Source organism: Macaca nemestrina, chromosome 15 (assembly GCF_043159975.1).
Source record: "Macaca nemestrina isolate mMacNem1 chromosome 15, mMacNem.hap1, whole genome shotgun sequence".
In the NCBI taxonomy this organism is placed as follows: domain Eukaryota; kingdom Metazoa; phylum Chordata; class Mammalia; order Primates; family Cercopithecidae; genus Macaca; species Macaca nemestrina.
Window position 1 is genome coordinate 96035294 of NC_092139.1, and position 20550 is coordinate 96055843.

The 20550-nt window shown below is 38.8% G+C and overlaps 1 protein-coding gene across 14 annotated transcripts in view; it reads right to left on the reverse strand.

Annotated features, from left to right (window-relative positions):
- LOC105495739 (tetratricopeptide repeat domain 28) overlaps window positions 1-20550 on the reverse strand; it is a 715636-nt gene that overhangs the window by 462010 nt on the left and 233076 nt on the right. For 2 of the 14 annotated variants that reach the window (XM_071080889.1, XM_071080888.1), the window contains exon 1: window positions 16369-18115. The exons of 11 other annotated variants lie outside the window; for them this stretch is intronic. In XM_071080889.1, coding sequence (XP_070936990.1) covers window positions 16369-16395 — 27 coding nt within the window. In that variant the 5' untranslated portion in view covers window positions 16396-18115. Of the gene's footprint in view, window positions 1-16368; window positions 18117-20550 lie in introns of those variants that run through there. One more of the 14 variants, XM_071080887.1, reaches the window with a different exon arrangement.

Consider the following 20550-nt stretch of genomic DNA (forward strand, 5'->3'; position numbering starts at 1 on the left):
CTCTCCTGAGGTCCATTTACTTTGATGGTGGCTGCCATCATCTCACTAGCAGCTAGCTTCCCTCAACAAAATTTTGGCTGAACGCAGTGGCTCACGCCCTTAACCCCAGCACCCTGGGAGGTTGAGGGAGATGGATCACTTGAGGTCAGGAGTTCAAGACCAGTCTGGCCAACATGGTGAAACCTCATCTCTACTAAAAATACAAAAATTAGTCAGGCATGGTGGTGCGTGCCCTGTAGTCCCAGCTATTCAGGAGGCTGAGGCAGGAGAATCACTTGAACCCAGGAGGCCAAAGTTGCAGTGAGCTGAGATCGTACCACTGCACTCCAGCTTGGGTGACAGAGTGAGACTCCAAATCAAAAAGAAAAAAAAGAAAGAAAATTCAAAAGGCACTTGGTAAATATTTGTTCAGTGAATGACCCAACCTAGTGGGGGTGGAAGACAACAACAAAACTTTCCTTTGGTTGTCTTCAGTACAGCTGGTAACATTTTCAAAAAGACTTAAAATGCCAAGGTTAACAAAACTAAACAGAATATTTAAACACACACAAAGTCAGGCTTACATAGTCCATTTTCTGAATCTATCTTTATATAGCTAGTTGGTTTGCTCCAGGAGTTGGATCAGACCATTCTAAATTCCTAAAATAGCTACATTCTAACCCCAAGAGATCTATGTGTACAGCTTCCCAAGTTTCTTACTTCCTAGTTCCTAAGGCTGCACTAGCATAAGGGAACCACTCGGTGATCCACCATGTAAGAGCTAACTAGTCTATTTTGACAAGACTTAGATCATGCTGTTTCCCCTCAGTATTCCTCTTCTTATCTAAGCTACTTGGCAAGACAAGGGCTGGAGACTCAACAACATTCCTTGACCTTCCCTCTAATCAAGTTCAGAAATGGCCTATTTTTCCCCATTAGAGGTCCAAAAGAATAATAGTGCCCCATTAAAAAATGTAACCAAGCAAAAATCCATACTTTCATTCAATACCTAGAGATGTTCTACTACAGTTCACACTGTCACAGGCAGCATCTCACTCAGAGATTCTTTTCATACCACCTCAAACTTATCTGCCCTTCAACAGTAAGGAAGGAAAAATGCTTTACCAATTGTGAAATTCACCAAGGGAACTATGCCCTCTTATCTAACTTTACATTGTTAAAAATTTTAGTCCTTTAATAATAAAGTGAAACCTACAGATAACATTTTTCAGGAAAAACAGTAATGTTCTAAGCACTGTAAAAAATTAAATGTGAGAAAAATACTTTGGCACTTAATAATATTTTCATGTTTCTGAGGAAATACTAAATTCAGAAACCTGATAAATGGATTTTACTATGTCACATTTTAATAACATTTTATAATTTTACAAGATATATTTTCTTTTTACCTTTGTGCCGCTATCAATATTTTTCTCTTACATCTTTCTATTCCTATAGTCTTTTCATTTTATTTACTTCTCTTGCCTCCTTTGTTTCTTTCCAACTAATTTCAACTATAAGAGGAAAAGAGGCTGAGCGCGGTGGCTCACGCCTGTAATCCCAGCACTTTGGGAGGCCGAGGCAGGTGGATCACCTGAGGTCAGTTTGACACCAACCTGCACAACATGGAGAAACCCCGTCTCTACTAAACATACAAAAAATTAACTGGGCGTGGTGGCGAGCACCTGTAATCCCAGCTACTCGGGAGGCTGAGGCAGAAGGATCGCTGAACCCAGGAGACAGAGTTTCCAGTGAGCAGAGATCGCCCACTGCACTCCAGCCTGGGTGACAAGAGTGAAACTCTGTCTCAAAAAAAGAGGAAAAGAATATTTCCATATTGATTACGTGTATAAATTCTTATATCTAATCCAAAAACAAAGATATGTTAAGAAAGCAATTCCCCAAATACAAATTTTTATGTTATCAAAAAAAAAAAAGAAGTCATATTAGGAAAATATTTAGTCAAATAAAAGCAAAGAAGTCTCTCTTCTCCTCCCCTCCTACCTTACTTTTTAAATTTTAAGACTTCTCAGAAGCCTCACAATGTGCCAAACGAATCTCTAAGTGGGAGACAATATGTACACCTCTTCTAAACTTTTCTAACCATGGAATTTTTTCTTCCTCAGTAAATCATGTGGAATATACTTTAAGAACTGCCTTCCTCAATTTAAAAAATCAAGAAAAAACAAATTAATATGGGTATAATACTCAAAAGGTTTAAATATTAAAAGTATTACAAAGAAAGAACAACATCATACCATAAGACAAAAAAATAGAGGTAGCACTCATTTTATTAACAATCCAACTGTGAAAACTAATAAGAGGTGAATATGTAGGAAATGCCCATTTATCTTGCAGAAGTATTTCAGAGAAAATCAAAATATGGACAACAATATAATACTATGAAAATATATATGAATTTGGAATGGCAAATCCCTTCACTTTTGAAATCACTCTAGTAAAAATGAAGGGATAAATAAGTCTATACTATGAAAATACAAAGTGGTTATTAACCTAGACAACTTCTACACATAGTTCAATGCTTAGCTCTTATCATTTCCTCCTCCTTTCTCCTGCTTTTCAATGTTCCCATAACACCCTATCTGTGGTACCATTGTTATTGTACTGTATTGCAATAATTCATTTTCTATTCTGATTTCCTGTCTAGACTGTAAAGTCATTGAGAATAAGGATCATATTGTATCTGATTCTGCATCCCCCAAGTTCTAACACTTCATGAATTATTAAAAAGCTTATAGTTACTAAATTAAATTCAGTAAACATTTGTAAGGGTAAACTGAAGAATCCCAAATTTTGAAATAGTGGAGTCATCATTAGTGTTACTCAATTTGCCTTCTCATTATGATATAAATAGCCAGCACCTGGCACAGAGTAAGCCCCCAGTAAACGTATATAGAAATAATTATTCAATCAATTAATCAAAGTTTGACTACAAATTTAGATCTTAGTAGAAGGGGGCTGCACACTTCCAAATCAAAGAACAGCTCTTGAATCACTTGTAGCGTTTGTATCTCACTACCTCTGCCTGATCCTACCTAAAAGCTGCTGTACTCAAGCATGGCTTCTGATTGCTGAAAAATGATGGCCAAAGCTACCTGTCTCCCTCCCAGGTCTCAAACACAGAAAAGTATCTTCACAATGCAGAGCACTGTACCTGGCATCAAGGGACATAGAAATTCTAGCACTAAGACACTTGCCTTGATTTACTGTAGCCAAAAGAAATTCTTATAAAATGGGAAGAAATAGCTGCTAACTGAAAAAACTCAGAAATTTCAAAACCCTAGCAGCTCTGATAATCTGAAATCATTTATTTTTGCAAACAATCACAGCCTGTTAACTTTCCATACTTAGCACTTTTGTCTCCCATCTAGACATATGTCCATCATTTCTTTTTCAATATTCTTTCCAATTAATTATATTATACTGTAAACCCATTCTTCCCACTTCAATTTCTCTCTGTTTTAACCTACACACAGCTTACCTTTCCCAGATGGTATAACTGAATACTTAAAAAGTAGACAGAATTCTGTCTTCACAAAAATGCCCAGAGACACAGCATTCCTTTTAAGTCACAGCAATTACCAATCAGCCTAAAGGCCATCTAAATTTTAAAGTCTTCAGAGAAGAGCATGACAGGAGAATGCTCCAAGTATGAGTTAAAGACTCTTTTCAACATCCAGACTATGACTTCTTTGTGGGTTTATTCTCCCACAAGAGAATGTGAGATGTATTATTCTTTTACAATTTGCTTAGGATGGATGTGTAAGTTCTCTCCAACAAGGGCTCTGGAATATGATATTTTTTTTTTTTTTTTTTTTTTTTTTTTTTTAGTGAAGACTGCATTTAACAGAAATTCAAACAGAAGCATGAATTAAGGGGTAATTTCAGATGTAGTGAAAAGCTGTAATGTCCATTCAAAGTAATGAAGGCACACGGCATTAATCTCCTAAAAAGATTCAAATGCTATGAGTAGAGCAATTCTATTTCTTAGTGGGAACAAATTAAGATGATTTCCCTTACAGAAATTGCCATAATTACAAGTAATTATCTTGTACTCTCTAAATTTACCACTATAGCACATTCTGCAAATATCATTCCCTTCAAAGACTTTATTTGGAAATACAGGAGAGATTGTTGGTCTGTGAATTGTGCTACAGATCTCAAACTGATTGTTTAACAGTACTACACAATATATGTAGTAAAGACATGGCATTCTGAAGTTGGAAGAGCTTGGAATTCCAAATACACGAGAGTCCCTTCATCAAGTAACTAATATTACCCAAAGGAGTGCAAACAAAATGAGAATGGCAAACATTCAAAGATAAACTTGAGTCAAATGTGGGCTTATGCATGAAACAATGAGCAGAATCATTCTGATATGCATGGGGCAATCATGAAAAACATGTAAACAGCTGCTGTAGTATTTATAAAAATCCTTGCAGAGCCAAATAAAATCCCATCATTTGCAGCCTACTCAGTTTTTCATTTTCTTTTAATAAGAAAATGGGAGAAAAACCAGTTTCATTGGGCATTAAGAGGAGAATAAGCATGTAAAAACCTAATTTCACCATCTTTGGGGCCAATTACTGTCTGGATTTCAGCTGGCATTTGAAGTCTATTCTCCAGCCAAACTGAGACTCCGTACCACTGTAAAAGAAAAAAAAAAACAAACAAACATACCCAGAGCTTGCCTTTCCTCTTCTTGTTGCCTAGAATGTCCTCTTCATCTCTGTCTGGTAAAAATCAGCCTACCCTTCAAGTCCAGTTAAAACACGATTCTACCGTGAAGATTCTTTTGGTCTACTCATTCCTACCCCCAATTCCAAACACTTCATCTCCCATCCAATCTAGCTGTGACCTCTCCTTTAATTCACTTTCCAGAGAACTTTGTGCCTCTCTGGTGACACTTAACATATGCCACCTCATATTTCAGGTATTTGGGCACTTGCATTATCCCCACTTCTAGATTGTAGCCTGAGAAATGCACTTTATTCATATTTGCATCTCTTGCAGCTATAGTAAATGTTTAATAATATGATCACTTATGATAAATTTGATTTTTAAAATTATTCTAATTTAGAAGCATGTCATTGAAACAGTCTCTAAAATAGCTACACAGTCTATTAAGGAATAATATACATTTTAAACTCTAAACAAATATCTGGTTTTATTTAACAAAAACTGTACAATTTCATATTAATGTTTAAAACTCATCCATGGTAAGATTATACCTCTGTGCCTATTAATCTTACCTAGTTTATTTGGTCAATATAAACAGTAACTCTACTTGTATATGTAAGTACACATAGTCAATAATCTGTTAACTTAAGATCCCTCCTTTAACTGTTATCTCTTACAGTTAGAATTGTTATGCTTACATTTTAAACAAAAAGATAAAGAAATGTACTAAGTTTCTCCATATTTTCATCTTGTTTCAATCAACGAGCACAGTGGCTCACGCCTGTAATCCCAGCACTTTGGGAGGCCAAGGCAGGCATATCATTTGAGGTCAGGAGTTCGAGACCTGCCTGGCCAATATGGTAAAACCTTGTCTCTACTAAAAATACAAAAATGAGCTGGGCGTGGTGGCACGCACCTGTAATCCCAGTTACTTGGGAGGCTGAGGCAGGAGAATCACTTGAAACCAGAAGGAGGAAGCTGTAGTGAGCCAAGATCATGCCACTGCACTCCAGCCTAGGCAACAGACTGAGACTCTGTCTCAAAATAAAATAAAATAAAATAAAATAAAAAATAAAATAAATATCAGCAGTAAAATATATTGATTTGTTAATACTTTAAAAATTAGCTTTAGGAATTTTACATTCTCATTCATTCTTAATTCGTATGAGACAATGCAAAGATATATTACAGATTCACCCTAAAAAATAAAGTCACCAAGTTTTGCGCAAATTAGCACAATTTGCCCACATTTACAGTTATTTACTGGAAATATTGGTTCTATAATAGCCCAGTTCTTCTAAATTGCTTGTTTCATGAATACTATGAATAGGACAGCATTTATATAGTTCGTTAAAATTTCTTGAGAGCCACAGCTAGCATCAGAAATAATTAGAATAATGACAAGCATATGCAGTTATGATTTACTTATCAATGAGATCTATTTTGTATTTGTGTAAACTGACAAACTGTTTACTTTTCACTTAAGTTATTCTACCTTTATTGATAATAATCATTAATTTTTCTTCCCTTCTCTTGGTCCTTTGCATCATCTACAGTAACCTAGAGCTAATACTCCCTTGAAATTATAAAGTATGTGAAGTTTGTGGTCAACATCCTCTATCTCCATTCTCAACTATCTTCTTCTCCTGTCCCCCAAAAACACAGACCCCTTAATGTTGTTTCTTGACTACCCAGGGTCCCCACCAAAGTGGGCCTGTCAAAATAGTTCGCATAGTCACTATGGTCTTGATGTTTCATGAATCCTCCCTACCAGCTACATCAAGTGGTTATATGGATCCTGTTTCTCAACATCTTGCTGGATGACTGGCCAGCAAAGATAACAAAGAGCACACAAATGTTACTATCAAATTTGCATTTTACTATGAATTTTTAAGGCCTCAGCACAAAGGAATTTTAGAGAAATAAGTTATAGAAAATATATCTGAAAGCAAATAAACTTCTCAGTATCTTCAAAATATACTATCTATAAAACTGTCTTGTCTTTTATTTATTTATTTTTTCTCTGGAGATGGAGTCTTTTCTTATAAACAAACCCAACCCTAGATTGCAAACTCCTAAAGAAGCAGAAGCAGAGAAGCCCAGTGGATACAGCCCTCCCCATTAAAGTACCCAGGTCAAGAGCCAGCTTCTGAATAGCTATTCAGAAGGGATATCCAAGGGAACCATTTTACCTTTCTGCTACTCTGCTTACTAGTCTGCAAAATCAAATGCTCCTTACAGTTCTTTTCCTCTTAAAAATGTTTTAGTCTAAGTATTATAAATACTATCTAGCAAAAGCCTAGGCTTAAACAAGAAGGATTCTCTAAAATAAATAATATTTGTGTCACTAAAAATAGCATTTTAGTTAATTAATATAGAACTAATTAATATTTAAATAAATATTAATTATGTATTAATTGCATGGGTTCCTTGGTCATTTCTTCTTAAAAGCAATTGCATATGCTCTCCAGGATATGTAATTCTACCCTTCACATAAACCTCTAATACTAGTTCCTTCCACCATGGTTTTGTATTGCGTGTGTTTGTTTGAATAAGTTATTGGAGGGAAAAAAGGCAAGTCAGATACACCAAAGCAAAAATCAGAAAAGGGGAACCTATAGTGGCTTTTAGCCAATCATTCAAAATGTTTTCAGTTTCTGACAAGGATCCTCAAATATATCTAATTCTTGGTCATCAGCACCACAATAAATATTATCTTACTTATCAAAAGGTCACTTATTTAACTACCTCAACTATTTAAAACATAGCCTAAAACCAGAAAGTATAAAGGGAGAACAAATGTCAAGCTTTTTGAGATTTCTTAGTTTAATATGTAGATAGTTGATGAATTTACATGACAACAGCATTACTTTCAGCAATATAGAAAGAAAAATAAAAACCATACAAAGAAGACATAAAATTATTTTAAAAGAAATAAAACATCAATCTGGGATCATTTAGTATAGAAATAAATAATTCTACATTCCTTAAAAGCTCCTAAAGATTTACTGTGTTAGAGCAGTAGAATAATTCATGCTTGTGATAATAATACTGAGTAATCAGGAGAAAGTTAAATCATGCTTAGTACCTTCTGTTTAAGAAGGCAGAAAATATGTAATATATTTTAGAAAACTTCACCTAAAAAAATGGCCAGGTATGGCGCAGTGGTGGCTCATGCCTATAATCCCAGCACTTTGGGAGGCCAAGACAGGCGGATCACTCGAGGTCAAGAGTTCGAGATCAGCCTAGCCAACAAGGTGAAACCCTATCCCTACTCTCCATTCTACCCTCTGTTGGGGAAAAAAAAAAAAAACTAATTATTAAGCGGTAAAGACTCAAAGTCTACCAAAATGATCAGGTATCCACCATCACTCACTGTGACATTTTCTTTTCAAAAACAAAACAACAATCTTACTTATGCCTGAAAATCTCTACTTCATAAACAGAGCTCCCAAAATATCTAATACTTCTGGATTTCATCCTTACCTTCTCCCTTCTACTATCTTTAAAGGTTCAAGCCTATATACGTCGAGTGTTTGGAAGAGTGTGTGTCCAAACAATCAGTTCCCACAAAGACCTCCCGCCTCCCAACTCCACCAGGCCCCTATTCCAAATGTCAACTGCTCCATAACTCAGGCTTGCCTCAGCATCTGTACTTCTACAAGTCTCAGCCACCCAATATGATGTAAATCTAAAATATTACCTCTCACAAAGTAAATGGTGCTGGAAATATGAGTGCATTCATGAATGACCATTGGCTTACTAACCAGATATAAGATAGATAAATTTCATTCTTTAATAGTTCAAATTGAGAGATATCTACCAGTAAAAAAGCTTATATGCAGCTTTGACAAGTGCCATCAAGCTTATTTCACAAAACTTCTCTAAAAATGCTGTTTGTTATACAGAAGGTGTAAGTCAAAGAACATAATTTTATGTCTTTTCTTAAAATGAATGCAAAAAGGACAGAATACTCAAAATAACAATGACAGAACACCCTAACAGAATACTCTAAATGGCAAAATGTGCTGAAAAGGGAATACAGTTAAAGGATTCCATCATGTGAGAATGTGAGAACTCCTCTTAGCTAGAAGAACCTAAAAAGGGTGGACTAACAAGAAAGTTCAGGACAAAGGTTTCCTATAAATCCTGAAAATGTCAGTTAAATTATATAATTCTTATAGCTTTCAATAAAATGACATGGTTTTAGCACATCAATAAAAGCAAAGTCTTAAAGCTGAGACATACATTGTTATTAATGATATAATGAATTCACTGTAGAAGCTGAAGCTGACAGGGCCAGCCGGGATTTCAGGTTTTCCACAGCATGTCATCACTGTGACTGACTAGCAAAATGAAGGTGGCTGCTGGCACCCTTTCTTGAAGTTGGGCCAATTAAACTCTGTAGCCTCTCACACTGGCAATGTTTACTGGCTAGCTCCTGTACAGTAAAGGTGCCAACTCAGATTTCTTCATCACTGACTTTCTTCACTTCTTGTCAAGTCTATCAACTACTCCCAGCTTCTCAAATGTTCCTGGAAGCAGTTTTCTATAGATGATCATTCCCTACCAATTTTACAGAATCAAAAATATTTAGGACTAAAAGGAATAAAGATTTAGTCTGGTGGTTTACAACCATGGCACGCCTGCGCTGATACCACGTGATCAGTTGTGAGTTGTGTCACAAATAACTGTAACTTTCCCATCCCCTCCCCCTGCTCTTAATTGAAAGGAAGTTCACATAACACAGAATTAACCATTTAAAGTGTTAAATTCAGTGGCATTTAGTACATGCACAACGTTACAAACCACGACCTCATAACTGTGACTTTAATTTTAATGGGTACATACTTAAGATTATCCCTTTAATGAGTCACCCTCATTACTAATGAATAAGTCACCCTCACTTATATTCAATATTGCATTTCTGAGAGGGTGATAAATCGATAGACACAAATTTGCAAGCTTAGCATTTCTAATAACTGGCCAATCAGAGGATCTTGCCAACTGACTGAAGATCACTGTGCATCTCATCCCATAAATACATTCATCATTTACACATTCATTCATTCAGCTCCTCCTCTGTGCCTATGCCCTCAAAACTTTAAACTGATAGAGACAGACATACTGACAGCTTCAGTACAGGGCTACAACTGTGGTCTATAAAAGTATAGTCAAAGGAGGGTATGGCCATCTATGCCTGGCAATAAAAGAACTGCTTGTAGAAGGATTCACTAAGGAGGAGAAGGCTGAGTTAGTTCTTAAAGTATAACCAGTAACAAAAGGAAGGCAAGTTAAGAACATGAGGAGAAGGCACTCTAGAAAGGGGAAAGAAACTTAGTGAGCTGTGTCCAGCTAGACCATAGAATATTATGATACTACGAGGAAAAACATATTAAGTACTTTTTATATGCAAAGAACTCTTGTAAGCATTTTACATTATAGCCACAGAGTCACACTAAGAGCTAGGTGCCATTCACATTAAACGGCTGAGATCTCTGAAGTACAGAGAGGTTAAGTAACTTGATTACACAGCTGCTAAGAGGCTGGGTTAGAATTCAAGTCTAGGCAGTCTAGCTTCAGAGTCCATCCTCTCCATCATGCTACAACCTATACCACAGTCTTCTTTTTCATCTTCTTCTTTTGAATAAAATTAATTGTTTAAGGTGGATATCTTCTGATGTAAACTACAATATGCCACAACATACTGAAAGTGAACAAATGACTTCAACAATGAGTGGGCACCACTAAGAATCCCTTTGACCTTTCAGCAAATGAAAGCTCAAGTGGCAAACCATATCAGAAGATCAGTAAAGCTTATTTTATTTCTTATTCTTTTATTTTTTTTTTCTTTTTGAGACAGAGTCTCGCTCTGTCACCCAGGCTGGAGTGCAGGGGCATGACCTCAGCTCACTGAAACCTCTGCCTCCTGGGTTCAAGCGATTCTCGTGCCTCAGCCAGCTGAGTTGCTGGGATAACAAGCGTGCACCACTATTCCCGGCTAATTTTTGTATTTTTAGTAGAGGGGGGTTTCAGTACGCTGGCCAGGCTGGTCTCAAACTCCTAGCCTCAAGTGATCTGCCTGCCTCAGCCTCCCAAAGTGCTGAGAGTACAGACATGAGCCACTGCACCCAGCTCTTATTCTTTTAGAATATAAAAATACATAAAAACATAAGTTCTCAGATTTTCCCATATGCAGTCATTTTCCTGCAACCATCACCTCTCAACCCAGCCCAGTGTATGCTTATACCACTTTGAAGAACATTTACTAGACAAGGAAGAAACAGGGTACGGCTTTAAGAAGGTGAGTAATATGAACAGACATGCATTTTTGTTGTTGTTGTTTGGGAGTTTGCTTTTTTGTTTTGTTTGAGACAGAGTATTGCTCTGTCACTCAGGCTGGAATGTAACGGCATTATCACAGCTCACTGCAGCCTCAACCTACTGGGTTCAATCAATTCTCCCACCTCAGCCTCCCACGTAGCTGAGACTATAGGTGTCACCAGTGCACCTGGCTAGTTTTTGTTTTTTTGGTAGAGATGAGGTTTTGCCATGTTCCCTAGGCTGGACGTGTGTTTTCTAAACAATTACTTGGAAGGATTAGAGGGGGAAAAGGAAGCTAGAAAAAGAAAATTCATTAGGATGACATTTGCAATAAATCCAGCAAGTGATATAATGAGGCACTAACTATAACAGTGGGGAGTCAAATGTGAAAGATTTAAGTGACTCCCCCAAGGCCAAGGGTCAAGAGATCCGCCCAAACCAAAACCTGGGTCTCTTGGTTGCATTGATCTGGCAATGGTGTATAGAATGGATTTGAAGAGAGACTACTATAATGAAATTTCTAAGACTTCTCTTAGTCTTAGAATAAGTATTACTTATTCTAAGTAGAATAGAATAAGAATAATAGAACAAGACTACTTTTGTCCACAATACTTATTTTTAAAGTCTGATTTTATACTATTAAATAAACTGTGGCCCAAAATGAATAAGATAATAATACCAACTAGCACAGCATTCTGGCAAGTAACTAAGTAATTCAGTATAGGCCTATTAAAATTTAAGACTTAGCCTTATAATACAGAAACAAACTACTTCATCATAGAGAAAGCGTAGGGACTTGAAATACATTCTTTTGTAAAAGTAATAAGCTATTCTAAGACACAAATCTACAGGACATAATCCTCACAAATGAGCTTCCAAACAAGGCTTTTAAATGAAACTCCATCAGAGAAATCATTTGAGAAGCCAGATTCACATTTTATTAATGTGACAAGTATAACAAGATAAATATATCATATGACTCTCAAATGACATAATTAATGTAGTTTATGTGACATATTCCTATTAATGGTCTTTTATTATGTGTGAACAGTAAAATAACATTAGATAAGCAATGAAGAAATCCAATCAGCAGCAGCTTTCCTGAAGGTTTTGACTGCAGTCTTATTTACACAGTGTTATCTGATACTAATCCTTGGATTTTAAAGAGCAGAAATAGCTTCAGAATTATAAACAAACGTGTTCCTAGGAGATAAGCATTTTAATTACTATCATTTCGGCAAATATAAGATAAAAATAATGTGATGCATAATATAGTCTCTTGACTAAAGGTAAAAACAGGGGAAAGTATATTTTTCCAGGCCAATAAGGTTATATGAATAAAACAATCATGACACTGGATGGGGTACCTGGTTGACAGAGCCTGGTACTATGTTTTAACCATGACTTCCACTGAGATTTTGCCGAAAGTGTGATTTCCCCCTCCCTACTATTATCTACAAAAGATTAGAAATGAGTGACAAAATATTCTGGTTTTCTTTAACAATCCACTACAGTCTGCACCTATGAATCAACTGAAATATAAGAAAGCCTAAAAGTACAGGTTTTAAAAATAGTTCTGATTTACTTTTATATCAAATAAGTATATATTATCCTTGGCACCAAAAAAAGAATTGTAAAATATGGTTCCTGAACTCAAGGAGTTAAGTGTAATAAGGAGGCAAGATATATACACAAATAGAGATATATGCACAAGGAGACCAAAAGATTACAACCAATAAAAGACAATCCACTTACAGAGGCACAGACTCTAAATGCTCCAAGAATTCAGAGGTAGGTAAAATCACTATGTTTTGTTTTTCTCAAGAGGAAAGGGGAGCGAGAAGAAGAGCAACTTGGTGCTAGTATCTAGAAGTGAGGGAGCAAAGCTGTGCTTAACTTTCATTTATTAGGATCATCTCAGCTTTATCTTTCTTGGATAAAAATCCCTGGTCAGAAAAATTCCCAAGTATAATGGTAAATAACACATGTTTTGAAGTAAATAAGGCCTGGTCCAATCCTAGCTGTGACCCTACCATGCTATGTTGACTGGGTAAGTCACTTCACCCCTCTAAACCTCAGTTTGCTTATCTGTAAAATGCAAATTATAACACCTATCACCTCATTGGATAAGAATTAAATGAACACATATAGGCCTATTAAAGATGACTAGCAAAGAACAAGCGCTTTTAAAATTATAGCTGTTTATCTGTATGGTATTAAATGCCATTCTTAGCATGACAAGATTGGGTTAACTGCCCAGAATCTTGCTCTATTTTAAACCACTTTTTTGAGGCATGATTGACATAGAAAAAGCTGTACACTTCTTTTTTTTAAGACAGAGTTTCATTCTTGTTGCCCAGGCTGGATTGCAATGGCGTGATCTTGGCTCACTGCAACCTCCGCCTCCCAGATTCAAGCGATTCTCCTGTCTCAGCCTTCTGAGTAGCTGGGATTACAGGCGCCGTCACTACACCTGGCTAATTTTTTGTATGTTTGGTAGAGATGGGGTTTCACCATGTTGGCCAGGCTAGTCTCGAACTCCTGACCTCAGGTGATTCGCTCGCTTGGCCTCCGAAAGTGCTGGGCTTACAGGCGTGAGCCACCATGCCTGGCCAGCTATACACATTTAATTTATACAATGGAATGAATTTGGACATGTAAGTATACACTTGTGAATCTTGCTTTTTAGGGCAATTACATGGCTCTTGGTGGGAGACCTACTGTGCTCTAGAAGACTGGGACCTAAGGTCCTCATTGATACTGGGGGCAGAACATGATTACTTTTGTTCTGACAGTTTCTTTGTGAAAAGGTTGCAAACCCTAACTGAATATTACAGACTCACATCTTTAAAAAGCTTGTTTTAGTATTTAGATTAATCCAGCAAGTAAGCAGAGAAAAGAGAGGAGAGAGCTCCCCTTCAATCATATACCCCAGCTGCATGCTCGGTTAGAAACAAAGATATCTAGAACCTATAATCATTCTCTTACAATGAGCCTAGAATTTAGAAAAGCCAAAACTAGTAGTGACTGACAGGACACCATGATAGCAAGCACCACAAACGCTGCTTGGGGCAGCACTCTTTGGATGATCTTCCTAGCTTTGTTAAAATCACACCAATGCAGTATCACTTTTCATCTGTAGGGTAAATGGTTTTTAAGAAACCGTTTGGTAAAACACATGGCATGTGACTGTACCACTACAAATGTGTTAGCAGACCCAGCCAGAAACCATGGCAATGATCTGATCATGTGAGTATTCTGGCAAGAGTAAGAAAATAAACCTAATCTTTGTAAAGACTTACCGATGCCCTACCAGAGTAGGATATCTAATCTCTTCCAAGGAAGCTCCCATTTCCAATGTAGAAGAAGCAAGAATTGTTTTCAAGCTACCACCAAATAATCATATAGTATTTGATGGCTCAGCTTATTTTTTAATCTTCTATGAACTCTGAAGAATTGTATCTGGATCTTTACAACATGATGATATGAGATTATTAATACAGTGAAAAAATACAACCTTCTGGTATAGCAATTTAAGCATCACGGAGTGAGTAAATACTGCAGAGTGAATCCTAACACTTGAAACAGAATCTTCCAGAGTCCAGAAATCCACCTGACTGCCAAGAATAATGCTTCCGTGGTTCAAGCAATACCAGTACCCAGAGGGGTTTCCACAGACATAACCACATGAGTTACTGCATATTGGGTAAAATAGAAAAAGCAGACGTTTATGAATGTACAGTTTGCAGACATCTTAAAACTACTCATAAACATGCAATTTACAAATATAGAAGAAATGGGGGACTTTAGGAATACGCAGATCTGTTTAAATTGCTTAATTATATGGTTTCTTCTATGAGTTTTCCTCATTCTGTCTGTATTGGGGTTGGAGGTGGGGGTGGGAAATATATGGGTCTCTCAACCAAAGTAAATGAAATCAATCTAACTGAAAGAAGCTCTATGATGAGAACTATTATAATATATGAAAGATTCTTGACTTCAGGATGAGGCAGAAAAGACAGGGTCAGAGGACAAAATCCCATCAATTAGATATCAAAGAAAACCTTTCAATTCACCAGGCTATGCTGAGGCAGGGTTTGTTAGATTCTCCAGCAATAAAACAAATGCACAATATCTTCTCATGCACCTCACACGATTTCTATTTCAGTTCTGATATAAAACACGGTATCACACGTCATGCCACAAAGAAAAGAGTCAGTTTAGCTCGTTCAAGTAAAAACCAGGCAGCTGCTAACAGAGACAGGTCAAGGCTGGGGAGGACCACAGCACATTCAGTTTGCTATGTTTTCCTTCAGAAGAATGTCAATAAAACCCACGGCCAAATGAGGTATTTGAAGTTTAAAAAAAAAAAAAAAAAAAAAAAGTCCTGTTACGCAGTGAACTGGGTTCACCTAACAGTTAGGGGCAGTCAGACAAGTTAGCAAAAGGGAGCCCTAGCCAAATGTACAGCGGCCAACAACTTGAAGAAAGCTGTCTTTCTCCCTCGACGTCCTAGGGTAGGGACCAGTCCCACATTTAGAAACGTTATTTCTGGGACCAATAGCAATTTATTTTGATAGAACTGCTGGATTTTTTTTTTCTTGAGTTCTCAACAAAGGAGCCATATTAGGAAATAATCTCACAAAAAGCAAAGTGCCCCCTCCCCCTTTTCCCCATGATCGATTCACACACGCTGGTGCACGCTGACACGCACAGACACACGCCCGTGCACAATGGCCAGCGCAGGCACTCGCACGGGCCCACGAGGCCTCAGGAGCCCCGCAGGCTGAAGGCCCGGCTATGGCCAGCCCCAGGCGCTCAGGCAGGAGGCCCCTCGGCCCGCTGCCCCGGAACCAGCTGCTGGGCTGGTGTGCTGGGGCTGCTCGCCCCCCAGCGGGGCCCTGGGGAAACAGCTGCCAGCGGCTCCGAGCCTTTTAACCCCTTGGGGAAATAGGTGTTATAACACCACCTGCGGGGCCTGTGTCGGGGTGCAGCCTCAAATCCACTCCCGCCCCACGCCCCGCCATGGGGCAACACCTAGCAGCTCTTGGCTGGCTCCCGCAAAGCTAATCGTGTCACTGTCTGCACAGGACTTCTAAAGCAAACGGGTGTTTCTGAGCTGTCACCCCTGGGGGTCCACGCATATCACGAAGGAAAAACTTAAGAGGGCAGTGGATGCAGATGCAGACCAGACTTGGTAACTCGTCCCTAAGGGACTGATGCAAGTCCTAAAGGAACCAGGGCTGTTTGGACCAGCTGGCCCAGCGAACTACGGAAGGGGTGGAAAGACCTGAAGGCAACCGCCCCGTGTCACCCTTCCCCGGGTTAGGCTTTGGGGCCCCGTCCGCTCTCCAGGACACTTACCTTCTTCCGGGGCTGCCATTTCATCATATTTGTAAAGCCGATACGTGGAACATCAAGATGTTGGCTGGGGGCTGGGGGCAGATGCAGGGCAGCGACGACTGCAAGTCATGCTGCCTCCCTCCCACCCCCTAATTCTTTCCCATATTCACTGCAATGGGAAAAGCCCCAGGAGAGTCCAGTCTTTTCGCCTTCAGTTCAATGAAAAGTATCCCCAAACCACGAACACACTTCCCACCAGGCTAGGAAGTCCCAGCAGCCACCGGCGTACTCCTGCCAGAGCAGGGCATTTTCCCGGCCGGTGTCTGCAAAAGGAGCCTGCGGCAGGGGGTCTCCGAGCTGACTGCAGAGACCCTCCCTCAGAGAAGAGACCGAGAACGCGAGCTGCTACAGAATCCCAGCCGGGCTTCTGCCATCCAAACCCCTTTTGGCGAATTCTCCTCTTCTCAGAAAAGATTAGACAAGCAATCAAACCCTCACGCGCAGCCTGGAGCAATTCCCACAATTCTGGGTGTATTTCTCGTTTGTAAAATTTAGCAAAGAAAATTCCAAAGATCTGTAATCAGAGCTTCTTTACGCTGTTTTCGCTTCCTTCTTGGATAACTTGGGAAAAGGATCTGCCCTTCTCGAAATGCCTACCTTCCCTGAACACTGTAAATAGGAAAACTTGGTTTGTGTGTTTAGATTTTTTTTTTTTTTTAATTCCCAAGAACCTTAGTGGGGAAAGGCTGGAAGGAAATCCTGCAAGAACCCAACTCCACAGCTCAGTCTGCACTAATGACTTCCTTCCCTTCAGTGCGAGCACAGCCAGCCCAGCTCCAGCCACACAGAGCAAACGGTTTCTGGGTCTTAGTGCCACGACATCTGCTCCAATATAAAAAGTAAAGCATGCAGTTTCAGAGGCACCCAACGGCTCCTAAAGAATCAAAGCCAAAAACACCTACGTGGTCAGGAAATCATTTCAAAAGACATACTTAGACTTGTAAGGCAGCTATATCTAGAGGGAAAAAAAGGAAAAGGAAAGTACTCTAGGCCAAAATCTTAATTTCTGATTTGAAGAAAAAAGATTTGAAGTATCTGACAGAATAAAATATTTTAATCAAGAATTTTACCCCCAATGAACTTTAATAGATTCCATTTGTTCTCTAAATTTAGCACTAATTTCATTACTATAAAAAATATTTCTATGGGGATTGAGTTTCATTCATCTTCTGTGAAATTATTCCATCCTATTTAAGGAGATACATCTACAAATATAAAAATATTATATAATTCTATTATTTACCATCCAACATGTCTACCAACTCCTAAACCACCATAAAGCTGTTTTGATAGTTGGGAATATAACAGGTAAACTACTAGAATACCAACTAATATGCACAATAATAGTAACTGATGTACCAATGGTCCAACAATGTTTAACTTACTACCCTCAGACTTCTGTATGCATTCCCAGGATTGGCTAATGTGGGAGATTATATGCAGATTGATCACTAGCTATATCAGTATAAGTAAGCCATTAAAACACCCAAAACAATTAGTTAACTCAAAGGGACTGCTTTTGAGTTCTTTTCTACGCCTGAGAATCTGAAATTCAATAGAGGGCATTATCTTTATAATAATAATATTAACAATTTTAGCTGAATAAACAGGTACTATTTATTGAGCCACTAATCTATGCTAGAACCTATGCCTACATTCATTATCTCACAGCCCTGCAAGGAAGGTCTTTTTTTATTTTCTTTTTTTTTTTTTCTTTTTTTTTTTTGAGACGGAGTCTCGCTCTGCCGCCCAGGCTGGAGTGCAGTGGCCAGATCTCAGCTCACTGCAAGCTCCGCCTCCCGGGTTTACGCCATTCTCCTGCCTCAGCCTCCGGAGTAGCTGGGACTACAGGCGCCCGCCACCTCGCCCGGCTAGTTTTCTGTATTTTTTAGTAGAGACGGGGTTTCACCGTGTCAGCCAGGATGGTCTCGATCTCCTGACCTCGTGATCCGCCCGTCTCGGCCTCCCAAAGTGCTGGGATTACAGGCTTGAGCCACCGCGCCCGGCCAGGAAGATCTTATAGTTCCATTTTCCAGACACTGAGATTCAGAGTGCTCATTTACTCAATCAAGACCACACACATAGAGCATAATGGGGCTAGAATTCAGACCCACAATGACCCTACCTGAGCTTATGCCTTTTCTAGGACATGCATCATAGCTACATGCCAACTTCTCATCTCAATAAACTTACTAAGTACCACTGACTTAAGCACCTATTATTTCACTGCCAGTCCCTGTTCCAAGTACTAGAAATATGAGTAAGATGTTGTCCCTGCTCTTGAGAAGATTACATAACTGCAGGTGGCAGTCACAAATAACTCCAGTGCTCTGTATATATTTGACATATCAAAATCATTCTGGACAACTTTACTTGGATATGCTACTAGCATAGAAAGATCAATAAATTCTAAACTAAATTCATCAATCTACTCCAAAATCAGCTTCTCTTCCCAACTTTCCTTTCTCTATCTACAACATCATTATTATTCCAGGATCACAAACTAAAACCTAAACATCATTCCTTATGTGTAGTCTATCACCAGGTCCTCTCTCTTTTTTCTTAGACATCGCAAATTCCTACTGCTGACATCTGAAGCCAGAGCCTCACAAAACATACATTAAGTACCAACTATTTGCAAAGCATCATGTAGGATACAAAGGCATAAGACTCAGTCCTTATGCTAGAGAAAGTTACAAAGAAGTTAGGACAGAACCAAAAACCTATAAGAAGACAACCAGGCACTCACTGTTTAGTCAGTTGAGCAACAAATGAGTTATGTGGTCAATAATTTCAGGTTCTCCAGGAATTACCAAGGATAAATCATCAAAAACTGGGATGGTCAAGGAAGACCTCATGAAGAAACTTGAAGTAAAAATTCAGAGGAGACACAACTTAGTCTGGAGCCAAAAGCCAAGGTGCTTACCATGGACTGTAATGCCCTTCAGGATCTGGACCCCTCCACCTTTCTGAGCTCACCTTTTACCCTTTTCCTATTCCCCTACTCAGCACCTACCATACTGCCCTCTCACTGTCCCCTGAACATGCCAACCATACACTTCCACTCTCTGCCTGGATTACTCTTCCTCCAGATGCCCTCTTGGCTGCCTCCCTAAGTCCCTTCAGGAGTCTATTCAGATATCATATAGAAAGGCTATCTCTCACAATCTCACCTAATACACACTATGACTCTCACGCTGTTTCTTTCTACCCTACTTACCCTGTTACATTTTCCTTCATAGCCCTGATGATATATATATCTATACACACACACACACACACACGTATTTCTAAAATGTTCATTCACACCACAAGAACATAAATTCCAAGGGAGCAGGGACTTGACTCTGTTATAATACCAACACCCAGTGAACAGTGTCTGACACCCAGCAGGCAATCAGCCAGTATTTGTTGAATAAAACAATAAAAGAAATAGAAAAAAGAAAATGAAGAGAATAGTGTGAGCAACGGAGGCAGACATGTTTAAGATGTGTTCAAAATACAAAATGAAAATACCGACTCATTATCTAAAATACAAGTATGGGGATGTTAGAGGCAGGGACTTTGTCTTGTTCAACTTTGTAATCCCTAGTGTCTAGAACAGTGCCTGGAACAGAAGACGTACTCAATATTTTTAAGGCAAAAGAATGAACGGGGTATGAGGGTGGGAGGATGGAAAAGGAATAGTGAATAAATTCCATTCCATTCCATATAAAGATACTTTGGCAAGGAATGTTGGAACCAAATGGCTGGGAACGCTGACTCTAAGACGATGTAGTTTGAATGTTTATCCCCTCCAAATCTCATGTTGAAATATAATCCCCAATGTTGGATGTGGGGCCTGGTGGGAGGTTTGGGTCATGGAGCTGGATCCCTCATGAATGGACTTGGTGCTGTCCTCATTCGGAGTTAACTTGAGATCTGGTTGTTTAAAACAGTGTAGCACCCCACTAGCCCCGCATCTTGTTCCCACTCTTGCCATGTAATGCACCAGCTCCCCTTTTGCCTTGGGCCATGACTGTAAACTTCCTGTGGCCCTCACCAGAAGCAGATGTTAGTGCCATGCTTCCTGTATAGCCTGCAGAACCATAAGCCAATTAAACCTCTTCTCTTTATAAATTACCCAGTCTCGGGTAATTTATA